Below are 12,908 nucleotides of genomic sequence, written 5' to 3'. Positions count from 1 at the left end.
ACCCAAATCCCTGTCTGTAGCCCCAGATTTTATCTCATGACTCTCGCATGCTATAGCTAGCAAAGTGAAGTCTCTATTCATTACAGAAGCAGGATCAGGAAACATATTCACAATATTCTGTGAGTCCTCTCTTGTGACTAAATTAGGTGGCATGGTTTATGGCTCTAAATATATGTCCTACCTCAAGATGTTAGACTCTGTCTACTATGAGGGTATTAGACCACAGCAGGAGGTGTTGGACCAGCCCAGTTCAGAGTCTGTGTGCAGAAGCTGGTGGACCACCTCTGAACATGGCAGCACCTCCTAATAGCTGTAAGGGCCCTAAAAATGTTAGTATTACCTCAGTAATTTCGTGTGGTGGACCGGCTAAACTTTCAGCAGATTTTCAGAACTTGGCCATATGTGACCAAGGCATTTGGGATACACACTTAAGACTATCTCAGTAAGCTGGATGTGTCAGACCTGAGAATTAGCAGCCAGGGATGGAACGAACTGCTGCCTTCATGTCTTCAGATGCTCAGAGTGATTTTAAGCTTGACAGAGCACAAGAAATCATGTACTCCAGATTACTGCTTTAAAAATTTGTTTTCTTCAGTTTTAAGAACACACCAAGGTTTATAGTTTTATATAAATGGATGGATCTAAGCAGGGGAATGCACTTGGTTGTTCGGCAGTTTTTCACGATAGGGTTTTCGGGGTATGCCTTCCAGAGCAATTAACAAATAATGATGCAGAGGTATATGGAGTCATGCAGGCACTGGAGCAGGTACGAAATCATGATAACAAAAAGTTTCTCATCTACTATGACTCACTCAGTGCCCTACAGCTGGCACAACAAATATATCCAGTAGCAGAAATGATTCAGACCATCGACAGTGCCTTACAGTGGATCAAAAACTGAGACAAAGAGGTGGTCTTTTGCTGCATACCAGGATACATAAGAATGCGAAGAAATGATACATCTGACAAAGTGACAAAGATGTTCCAGTTTGGTGTGCCATCTTGCACGTCATCATCTCATTGACAGAAGAGTCATGCATCAGTATGAAAATAAATGGCTGAAAGTGCTGAACAACAATTTGATCAGTCAAATCGACCTCTCATGCGTGGTAACACACTGTTTCCCCCCTCCAGTGGGAAGGTCTACCGCTACCTTAAGTTTTTAGTGTACCATTTTTGGTACAGTATATTTTAACTAGATGTGTCTTACATGTGACATAAGGGAAACACTCATTTTGGCTGCAGCTGTGTCCACCATCCTTGCCAATGCTGACACCAGTGTAACACATTTCAAAATTTTGAGAAGTGTCAGGTGCTATCTCTTAAATTTTGGTGAGAGGAGGTCAACAGCCTCTCGAGTGAATAGCTTGATTGGGCGGTTTACCATTTTTATTCATCGATTTTAAGTCTCGTTGTGTAATGTATCATAAAGTTAGTTTTTGCAGTTGATAGTTGGATTTTAATGCTTTACAAGAAACTTAGCCTGCGGGGACATAAATTGTCCCTCCCAAAATATTTGCATGCTGACATCCACTAAGTGTGCTGATGACTGTGCTATTGGGCACTCCAAATCCATCATCATGTAACTGCAAACAGACAAAAAGTTTATCTACAATAGTAATGTAGGCTCAAACTGTGAATTAAAATTTGTAGGTTTTTAATTCTTTGCTTCAACCTACACTATTATTGAAGATAAAGGTGAGACTCCATATGTCTCAAGAATATCAACTATATATTATTAAACAAAAAATAATCACATAACTTTATTTTTGTGAGGTGGTGATTAAAGCTTTATGAATTCCTCTCATAGAGTTGTAAACTCAGTTTTTGGTGCAGTGTTAATAACAGATACAATATATTTCACTGGTCAACCATGTAATGTTTGTCACAGTCTTTATCTGTGTGTGTATGCTAGCATGAGTTAGTGTCAGATTATATCTTCTGTTCATGTAGAAGTAGATTTAAGTTGTATTTGTAGGATCCTCCTCCAATTGTTCTGCCACCAAAACTTTGCTGAAGATAGCACATAATATGGTGAAATACATACCATTAAAAGAAAAACCAATGATTTGTTTCTTACTTAAGACAAAAAATTTTCCAATGGTTTTTCGCAGGCCTAAATGTTACGAAGAGCTGAATGTCCAAAAATGCTTATTACATGTGGTGTTTGTGTGGGATATGCTCATGCCATTTCCTTGGTTGTTAGCCCGTCACTGAGCAAAGAAGGGGGGTGGGGCAGTATTATAAAATCTCAGTGTATTCTAACATTTTCATATAGTAGCAAATTTACCATATTTGCTTTCCTTAGTTCCCCTGTATTTTTTTTTTTTTTATTTTACTGTTTATTTCTTATAACTACTCTTCCTATTGCTATTTTTAAGAAAGAATATCTTTTCAATGTAACTGATACATTCTTTCTCTTGTGTTTCAGCTTCAAATTCTGATTCTGTAGTCCCAGAGACTGAAAAATTGAGTTTAGAGGGCCGTGTAGTTCAAAAACTGGAATGCCGACCCTATGGTAACAGTTTTATTAACAACCTTCAAAAGTGTGCTAAACTGTTAGTGGGATGATAATCAAAGGAGACTAAGAATATCTTTTATTCTTTCAGCGGACAATTGCTATATGAAAATGAAGTTGGAATCAATACGTAAAGCGGCTCTTCCCACAAGACAAGTACAGCAGTTGGAGAGAATTGTTCATAACTTCAAACCAGTGTCAGATCATAAACACAATGTTAGTAAACTTTGCCAACTAACTACTTTATTTATTTATTTATTTATTTTCTGGCTTTGATTTTTCACATCATTGATCTAATACAGTGATATGCAATCTCACATGTAAGTTTAAGCTGCAGTGTAGGATTATGAGATGTGCTCTATAAGTAAGTAACTGTGAATTATTGCAAATTGAGAAACGTGTTGAAGACCCGTGTCGTAGTGAAGCATGACATAAGTACACCACACCAATCTCCATATAATTATTTCATTTGTGTTTAAAGATGATAAATTTCAGAACCTTAGAATCCTAAAATAGCTTAGTGGAGGTGAATAAAGGGGCAAATCACATCAGAAGTGAAGCAAAAAAGTAAAAGAGAGAAACAGAGACCAAACAGTACTGAAATCAGAATATATGTTAAAGTGGGACTTGAATATGACTGTGACAAAACTGAGATGATTAATCAACTCTGTTTTTTTTGCATATAAAGTTACTCCTCCCATTCCCTGATTGGTTCTACAGTAATGTGACATTAGCTTGTATCCACCGAGATGAATCTGTTATGTCCCAGTGATTTCCATATGAGGTACTCATATGCACAAGTCTGCTGAAATTTCATCTGCCTTTTCATTTTCATGATTGGATATTAAAGTTCATCCTTTTTATTTATGAGGCTTCTGGGACTTTCATTGAAGGCACTAAATATTCTGTTTAATCTCTCTTTTAGATATTTCTTACTGATCTCATGGTGTGCATTGAAACATAAGGACTAATTTCTACCACTGTTTAGCGGCAGATCTATTTTTGTTTTATTTGAGAGTATGATTATATATCCTCATTTGAAGTTTGTTGCTTTGGTTTTATCACTTCTGTTTACCATTTTATGACAAAAATTCTATCATTCTTCTACAGTGACCTGGATGCAGACGATAGCTCCAGCTGCAATACTAGCTCCAGTGAGCCTCCCCCACTGGAATGTATTTTATGACTTCTTTTTTCATAGTTGTATCTTTGCTTCTTTACTTTTTCTCTTGCCTGGGTCTACATCTCACGTGAAACTGGAAAGTTCAGATGGGTTGACCACCCTTTACTCCACTCATGTAATCATTTAGATGTTGATTATTTAAAGAAGAGACCACTAACCTCACAGTTCGAACCGTTTTAACCTCACTAATCAGTTACTTATTCTGTAGACTGAAATTCTTTGATAATGTACTACTTGGTTCACATTAAGATACTCTGTTAAAGGATGTTGCAGTTATGCCATTTGTCTTCTAAATCATGATAGGCTTATACAGAATAATTAAATAGTGGCAATTATTTATTCACAACCAATACAAAAGAGTTACATGTTTGCACCTGTTACTGTCCTTCAAAGTAGACGCCAGCATTGTGTAGAACCCATTGCCAGTGATGTGGAAGGCATAGTATACCGTTAGCAAAGCCTGTTCTGTTGATGCTGTGAATGGAGCGGTCTACTGTCTGTTGAATCTCTGGAACAGTTCTGAAGCGAATGCCATGAAGTGGTTCATTCCTTCATCTATGGAATCAAATCAAAGTCACAAGGAGTTAAATCCGGGGAGTATGGTGGATGGTACAGTACTTCCCAGTCCCATCGACCGAACACAGCAGCCACAGCTTGCATTGTACGTGCCCACTCATTGTCGTGCAAAATGATTGGTGGGTTGAGCAGAAAGTGTAACCGCTTCTTTTGCAAAGCTGGTCGCAGGTGATGCTTCAAAAATGAACAGTAATACTGTGCATTGATGCTCTGCCATGTAGGAACATAATGCGTTAGGCTAACACCATCACAGTTGTACACAAGAATCACCATAACTTTAGACCGCTCCATTAGCATCATCAACAGAACAGGCTCTGCTAATGGTATACTATGGCTTCCATGTCACTGGCAATGGGTTCTACACAATGCTGGTGACTACTTTGAAGGACAGTAACAGGTGCAAACATGTAACTCTTTTGTATTGGTTGTGAATAAATAGCTGCCACTATTTAAGTTCCAACCCTCATACAAAACTTTACATCTCTGAAGCATCAGTCATTCTAATGAAAGTGTGTGTCTCAGTTTGTTTCATAAACTGTAGGCAGCTCTCCATCAAATTCTGCTTGCTGGCACTGTTGTATTGCACGTCTGCTTTGGCCCTCCTCTTCATGAGGCAAATTTATGTGAAATGGATGGTAGATTAGTAGGCTATTATGCAGAAAGTGCACAAAGTCATTATATTTCATTGGTTTTGTTATTGGCTGGTGATGGCGGTGAGGGAATTGCTCAGTAAACATAATTTGAAGTTTGTATCTTTAGTTTTGTCAACCTTAGTTTACCATTTTGTATCATTCTGTGATATGCTGTGCAAATGACTGTGGACTGAGATCTGGTGCTTCAAAATCCAGCATTTTGTCCATTGACTGCAAATAAACAATGTTTTTGATTCTTCTTTTTTGAAGAGGATCCACTGTGTTATCTTTTCCAGCAAAATGGTTGTAGTATAACATCAGTCCAGCATCAGATACTTGGTAGAACTCATAACTACCATCATTCACAGGGCTGTTAAACCTAGCAGACAGCTAGTCCCATAGACCCATGGTGGAGCAGGAAATGCCATTTGGCTATGAGGAACAAGTGGTGGGTGGTTAGGAGCTGGGGGATCTGAAATAATTAAGAGGTGTGTGTAAAACACTGCTTAGAATAACCAGGTAAAGCAGTCATTGCCACAAATACTGTGTTTGAATGAATGAGTATCAGAAGGGGTAGGTACTGACATAAAAATAGTTATTCAAGTGGTCTGAAGAGAGTTCAGAAAAAAAAGCAAATGAAGAAACATGTTAGCAGAAAAAGAAATGAAAGAAAGACTATCAGCACATTCTCAGTTACAGGATTACAAACAAAAACCGTACATTTATGTATTGAAGACAAGTGGATTTCAGATTTAGTGTGTCATATATAGTAAAACAACCTCCAGGAATTTGGTATACTGTAATGCGGTCAACTGCTAGAACAGATGTTTTGTCCTTTCACGAAAGATATAAGGACGTACCTTGTCATAGATAATATTTTGAAAGTTTCACCTGTGACCTAACGTACAGAGTACACTGCTTCCCACAGACTCTTGAGGACGAATTGTGGACTGTTGTATGGGAAAAACCATTCAATTCATGCATGTGGACCAGGATTTGCAAGTAGCACCATAAAAATCACCTGTTCCAGAAATTGTGTGATTGTTGGTGTTTTTGAGTATATTAAACCTTAATTTGTGATATTTTATTGCATGTGAAGAATTCTAATTTGATGCTCCTGGGAAGAAGTCAAGAAAAAGGCAGCTTATTATAGCAGCATGGTTTAAAAATGTGCTGTACTAATTTATATAATAGCTAGTGTGTGGGACAGCAAATTTCTTGCATTTTACTACAAGAATATAAGTAAATTTATTAAGAACTTTCTGCTTGACTTTGTCACACAGTGGTAGATAAATTTCAGCAATGCATTTTTGTATTCTAATCATTTTTCTTGCGATTTGTTCATTTTATAGATTGAATATGAAGAAAAGAAGAAATCTGAAGGGAAGAAGGCTCGGGATGATAAAGATGCAGTTCTTGAAATGCTTTTTGCAGCTTTTGAAAAACATCAGTATTATAATATAAAGGACCTAGTGAAAATAACGAGGCAGCCTATTGTAAGTATTAATTATAAGTTGTGTGTCATAATAAAAGTAAATTCTAGCTTTCAGAAAGAATCTTTCACATTGCAGTGGAGTGTGTGCTGATTTTAAACTTGCTACCAGATTAAAACTATGTGCCAGACTGGGACTTAGTCATCCGAGCACGACTAGTGACCCATCCTTGCAGCCTCTGTTCCACCAGCACCTCCTACCTGCTCTCCAAACTTCACAGAAGTTTCCCTGCGTATTGCAAAATGTACGGCTTCGGGTTTGAGCCCTAGTCTTGCCAACAGTTGTAATCTGTTAGCAGGTTTCCAATTCTGGCAATATTTTTGTGGTATGGAAAGCTACCGAGGATCTAGTGTACAAATTTTTGAATGCTGAGTAGAGAATGTGTATTTAATTTGAGTAAATTATTAAAGAAGACCTCAGCTGTGGTCTCAGGTGCTCTAATACAAGTGTTTCTTGCCACACATTAATGAGGAACTTGGAAGTGTGGTGCCTGATGTTGCAATGGGAGAGGAAGACCTGAAACAATTCTAGGTATCATCTGCACATACTATCCTCTCTATTACTTGCCACATAGACTGATGTGTCATGATGGCTGCCCTAGCCCAGACCCGATAAGCTGTACGAAGGTCGCACGTTGTCAGTGTGTGGCTCACAGTTGCTACTTCGACACTGCGTGTTGTGGTGGAGGAAACACGTTTGCAGTTCAGTTTGGCTGGTTGGGGTCCCACTTTGATGAACAGAGTATGTAGAATAACTGAGACCATAACTTTTATATCAAGAACAAACACAATTTATGAAACATAGTACTTTATAGAGCAACACGTACGATGCCATGAAGTACATGTTGTGTGTAGCATTGAACACATTGACAGTACAACAGTAATACAGGTTACAGAATAGGCCAAGCACTCTTTTGCAATCACTTAAATAATGCTGCTCCTTTGGCGGCTCACAAGAGTGCACCTTTATAAGGCAGTCCTGTGAACTATATGGACTCTCAGTGTCTGAAATCAAGCACTTGATGAGTGGTCGTACATTGCTCCTCCCTTCTAGGAGGTGGGAAAACCACATACATACATAAAGACATTAGGCACAGAAAAGTAGGTGGTACAGAGAAAGTGCATTGTACAGAAACGAGTGTGGTACGGAAGAAAAGCACTGGTACCGAAAAAGCATTGACACCATGAGAGAAAAAAAAAAAAAAGCACTGATCTCACAAGACACCTAGATTATGAGTCGTGGAAAACACCAATGACAGTGCTGATATCCATTCCATCGCCCAGCGACAATGGCTGCTGCAGCAGGTGGCGGGCAGTCACCTGCGAGTAGAGGCGGAAGTAATGAAGGGGTGTGTTGGCGCACTGTCCCCCATCTTGTGAGTGGCTGTGGGACAATACCAGGGACGGGGTCTCCATAATGACTTCCTTGGTGACGTCACTGGTTGGAGCCGGAGGTGCCAGGGGTGGGGCCGTTGGACCCAGCAACGGAGGTGGCGGTGGCTGCGGCAACAGATGAAGTGGTAGTTAGGAGGCAGAAACCCTAGACAGCGATCTAACAGGCATTGACCCCCACTGTGGTGCCAATCGGACCGTCTGTGACACGGGAATGGGCGTAAGTGGCGGCAGGGGAAGAGGAGGTGGTGGGCCTTCTGGAACAGACCCTGCTTTGTACAGCCTGAGCTGGTTGAAATGACGGGACATCCACCTGTCAAGAGTGCATATTATCTTTTTTTTTCTTAAACACTGAATTTTTTGACAGAATTTTGTAAATAAATGAACATAAAAACAAAACAACTCAGGATATTTTAATTATTCTAGTTCCATATGTGTTGAATCTCACACTAGGCATGCTGTGGAAATTCCATTTCTCTACCATCATTACTTTTTTAGAAAACAGGTCTTTTATTGCAAGAAATGTTGTTCAGAGATATTGCAGTTTAAAACTTTTTTGTTACAAATTCTTATACAGACTTACATTTCTGCCTCTTTAATGCAGTAGAATTGCCCTGGCCCATAGTCTGTGTCGTCTTCAGTGTCAAAACAGCCCAGTGCTTGCCTCCTCCTTTTCTTTCTTGCTTCGTTTGTCATTTGCTGAGCATCCAACTCTGCTTCACGTACACGAAGCTCATCCAGTTTCCGTAGTCATTTAGCTGTGTTCTCTCCAAATCATACTCCTAACTTCTCCAGAACCTTAAGTCTTTCATAGTTCCACTATTAAAAGTTACTACAGCATCAGACACTGCTAACATTAGAGTCATAAGGCCAACAAATACAATTTTAGTCACATGGTACTACACAACATTATTGCAGGACTCATTCACATTCTGGGTCTTCCCATGTAAATAGGTTTGAGTGCCTCCATTACTGCCAAAGGAAGAGAATGTTTGTGTGTAAATTCATGCACAGTGCCAGAAAATTCAGCTTGCCTATATTTACACCAAGTGTTTGGTTGAGGTGGACACAAAGCATGACATGGCTTTTCATTGGTGTTTTCAAGTACTTTAGAAGAAAATGCAGGTCTCGCATATATGTTACCCGCAAATTTGTGTTTCTTGAAGTTACTTTTATGCTTAGTCATTTTATTTATATATAAAAAGCAATAGAAGTTAGCTTACTACAAAAATAGCTGATAATCACACTACTTTCAACAAAAACTAGTATCAGAAACAAATGACTGATGTTTATTCGTGATGCCAACTTCTGAGATGTAGCAGTAGGCACAAAACAAAGCAATTCACAGCCTTCTAGACTGTGTAGTTCCCAAGATATGACTGCTTAACTGTGGCAGTATATGTGTAGCCTCGAAATTTGACAGTCACACGTCAACATACAAGAAATTATTTGAAGGTCTCACAATTGCCTGATATTAATGAATTATATACCAAAATTTTCAAGAAAGTACAAAGTACATTATGGAGTAAAAAGCAGAAAATGTCAAATTTCAACGAATTCACATACAATGTCCCCTTAATATACATTAACTATGATGTGTATTATGATAGTATTGAGTGATTTGAATATTATTTTTGGAAATAAACATATGGTTTTGCAGCTCATAAGCAGGCCACTATTATATTAGAAACCTAATTGATGTTTCAAACGTATTGTGATGGTGTGAATCTATCATATTTTGTTAGTGCTTGAAAGTTATTTGTTTTCCACATTCTTTGCTCTTACCACATTGTTTCAGAATATGTTAAAAAAGTAAAAGGAGAACGTATGTCTCGCTAATGTAAACAATTTTTTTAGGTGTACCTCAAGGATATATTGAAAGAAGTGTGTAATTACAATATGAAAAATCCACACAAGAATATGTGGGAGCTGAAGCCAGAATACAGACACTACAAGGATCCACCACCTGCAACATCAGCTTCAAAAACTGACTGAAATGTTGAGAATATAAAAATATATTCTGGTGTGTGACCAATTTTTGATGTACTTGAATATTTTCTGCAGTCTTTGCTGTGCTACAGCATACCAGATTACAAACTTGCAATTCTATTATTTCAGATGACTGTATGTTGTTATACTTAGACATGTGTCCTTTTGGTGAAATAAATATTTTTATATGTTCAGATACATTATCAGTATGTTGTAATAAAAACATTGCAGCAGGAATGATGAAGTTTGACCACCACCACCACCCACCACTACCAACAACAACAACAACAACAACAACAAAAGCATCTGATCTTTAAAACATACAGAGAATTGAAAAATGTACTCGCACAATAACAGTTTCACAGATAATAGCAGAAGTAGTGAGTAGTAACTTGGTGGTGATTAGCTGGTAATATCAAACATGAAATATACTGTTTGACATTAGTGTTTGGTGTGAGAAATGTGTCTGTGCCTGATATTTGATCCCTTAATGCAGTAGACATCCTCAAAGCATATAAAGACATCATTAGTTAATTTCGAAATGTAAACTTCTTTCATCAGCCAAAACTGCTGAACTGCTGGTAACCAAACAACAGTTGAGTTGTCACATTAGGGCCAGTTTTGATGCTGTATCAATGATTTCCATGATTTCTCTGAAGGTAGTTTTGCAAAAGCTGTGGCAAATATAAACTGATGGTAAGGCTGCAGGGGCTCACTTGGTGCAGTTGTAGTGAATTTCCGTATGGAGAACTTCAAAAATAGTAGTTCTTTGTACAACCGATAATAAAACCTTCCTGTCAGTTTCAGTAAGCAGATGTCACTTTTATTATGACTTCCCAGAGAAAATGGCCTCTCAGAATTTTTTAAGGTTCTGAATGATATTACTGCTAATGCAAAGTTCATAACGGAAGAGGAGAATGAAGAGCAACTTCTAGTTTTTGACGTAAGGCTCTCAGAAAAAGTAATTGAACTTAAGGGACAAAGTACGCAGAAACCGCGCTCACGTGGATAGATAGTGTCGCAAAAATCCCAGTTGTAAGGAGAGAGAGAAGTGTACTATGTTCCAAGAATCTGTGAGCTACAGTATTTGAAGGGAGAACTCGATCATTTAAGAAATATGTTCAGAAGAAAGAGATAAGTAGGGCATTACATCCCAGTGCTGTGGTTGCTAGAAAAAAGGATTAGCTAAGGGGAAAGTTTTCACATTTCTTAAGAAGTTCTTATCACAGATCACGTCAGTCAAGTGCTAAGAAGACGCAGCATCTAAACTGACACAAAAGATGTGTGACTATTTGAATAATGCAAATGTCTTACACCCATTGCTGGCTCTGGCAGGAATATACAAATATTTTGCACACACGGTCAACTCTACGTAGGAACAATCCAACAGGCATCAACACCTCCATTAAAGAAACAAGCAGTTGTGTCCTGGGCAACACAGGTACAATGCCAGTAGCAGATCATCCGTCAGAGCCAGGTAACCATCAAATTCTAGTCTCTGATATTACAGTTTTGTGGAGGTACAATCGTGACTATCATAGCTTGTACAGAGAGGCCATAGAAATTCAAAAACACCTTTAACAAAAGAAGGAAGACTGAAACAAGACAAGTTTTTAGGCTTAGTGCAATATACACTCAGGTGACACAAGTCATGCAATACTTCCTAATATCTCCATTTGCCTAATGTAGTGCAGCAACTTGATGTCACATGAACTCAACAAGTCGTTGAAAGTCACCTACATAAATTTTGAGGCATGCTGCCTCTATAGCCATTCATAACTGCAAAGGTGTTGCCGGTGCAGGATTTTTTGTGCGAACTGACCTCTCAATTCTGTACCGTTAATGTTCATGGGATTTGTGTTGGGCAATCTGGGTGACCAAATCATTTGCTCAAATATTTCAGAATATTCTTCAAACCAATCGTGAACAGTTGTGGCCCAGTGACATGGCGCAGTGTCAACCGTAAAGATTCCATCATTGTGTGGGAATGTAAAGTCCATGAATGGCTGCAAATGGTCTCCAAGTAGCCAAACATAAGCAGGACTCAGTCCATTTTACTTAAACACACCATTAACATCATTATGGGGCCATCACCAGTTTGCACAGTGCTTTGTTGACAACTCGAGTCCACGACTTCGTGGGCTCTGGACCACACTTGAACCCTCGCCGTCAGCTCTTATCGACCGAAATTGGGATTCATCTTACCAAGCCATGATTTTCCAGTTGTCTAGGGTCAAACCGATATACGTGTGCTGCAGGCAATGTCATGCTGTTAGCAAAGGCACTCATCTGTCGTCTTCTGCTGTAGCCCATTAACACCAAATTTTGACACACTGTCTACATAACATATGTCGTATATCCCATATTGATTCCTGCAGTTGTTCATGAAGTGTTGGTTGTCTGTTAGCACTGACAAGTCTGCACATGTCACTGCTGTGTCATTAAGTGAAGGCCATCGGCCACTGTGTTGTCCGTGGTGAGAGGTAATGCCTGAAATTTAATATTCTTGGCATGCTCTTGACACTATGGATCTCAGAATATTGAATTCCGTAAAGATTGCCGAAATGAAATGTCTCATGCAGCTAGCTCCAACTGCTCTTCCATATTCAAAGTCTGTTAATTCCCATCATGCAGCCATTACCTTTCACAAGAATCATCTGAGTACAAATGACAGCTTTGCCAATGCACTGCCATTTTATACCTTGTGTACGTGATACTTCTGCCATCTGTATATGTGTATATCAATATCCCGTGACTTCTGTCATCTCAGAGTAAAGCAAAGAGCACCAACTCTTCTGCTGTACAGATGCCCTAACATATGAAGTGAGATGCTGGGGATCATTGACAGCAATCGGATGACATTTTAGATCAACTATTGCATGGTTACTAATAAACAATTTGGCAATTTCATCTGTTTAAACAAGTTTATAATTGAAAATGAATAAACTACATTTTTACAGAATGAGATTTTCACTCTGCAGCTGGGTGCGCCCTGATATGAAACTTCCTGGTAGATTAAAACTGTGACCCTTGCCCACGAAATGCAAAGGTCCTGAGTTCAAGTCTCAGTCCAGCACACAGTTTTAATCTGCCAGGAAGTTTTTACATTTTTACAGTCTCTGAGAA

General features: G+C 38.8%; 1 protein-coding gene across 1 annotated transcript in view; it reads left to right on the top strand.

Moving 5' to 3' along the window:
- The window catches only part of LOC124776663 (general transcription factor IIF subunit 2), a 77,291-nt gene extending 67,272 nt beyond the window's left edge, over nucleotides 1-10,019 (top strand). Inside the window, exons 5-8 of the mRNA XM_047251764.1 lie at nucleotides 2,432-2,518; nucleotides 2,610-2,734; nucleotides 6,262-6,405; nucleotides 9,651-10,019. Coding sequence (XP_047107720.1) covers nucleotides 2,432-2,518; nucleotides 2,610-2,734; nucleotides 6,262-6,405; nucleotides 9,651-9,788 — 494 coding nt within the window. The 3' untranslated portion in view covers nucleotides 9,789-10,019. The remainder of the gene's footprint in view (nucleotides 1-2,431; nucleotides 2,519-2,609; nucleotides 2,735-6,261; nucleotides 6,406-9,650) is intronic.
- Nucleotides 10,020-12,908: the final 2,889 nt, after the last annotated feature.

The sequence above is a fragment of the Schistocerca piceifrons genome, chromosome 2 (genome assembly GCF_021461385.2).
Source record: "Schistocerca piceifrons isolate TAMUIC-IGC-003096 chromosome 2, iqSchPice1.1, whole genome shotgun sequence".
Classification (NCBI taxonomy): Eukaryota; Metazoa; Arthropoda; class Insecta; order Orthoptera; family Acrididae; genus Schistocerca; species Schistocerca piceifrons.
The sequence above is the reverse complement of the archived record's forward strand: the minus strand, read 5'-3'. Positions and strand labels throughout refer to the sequence as shown.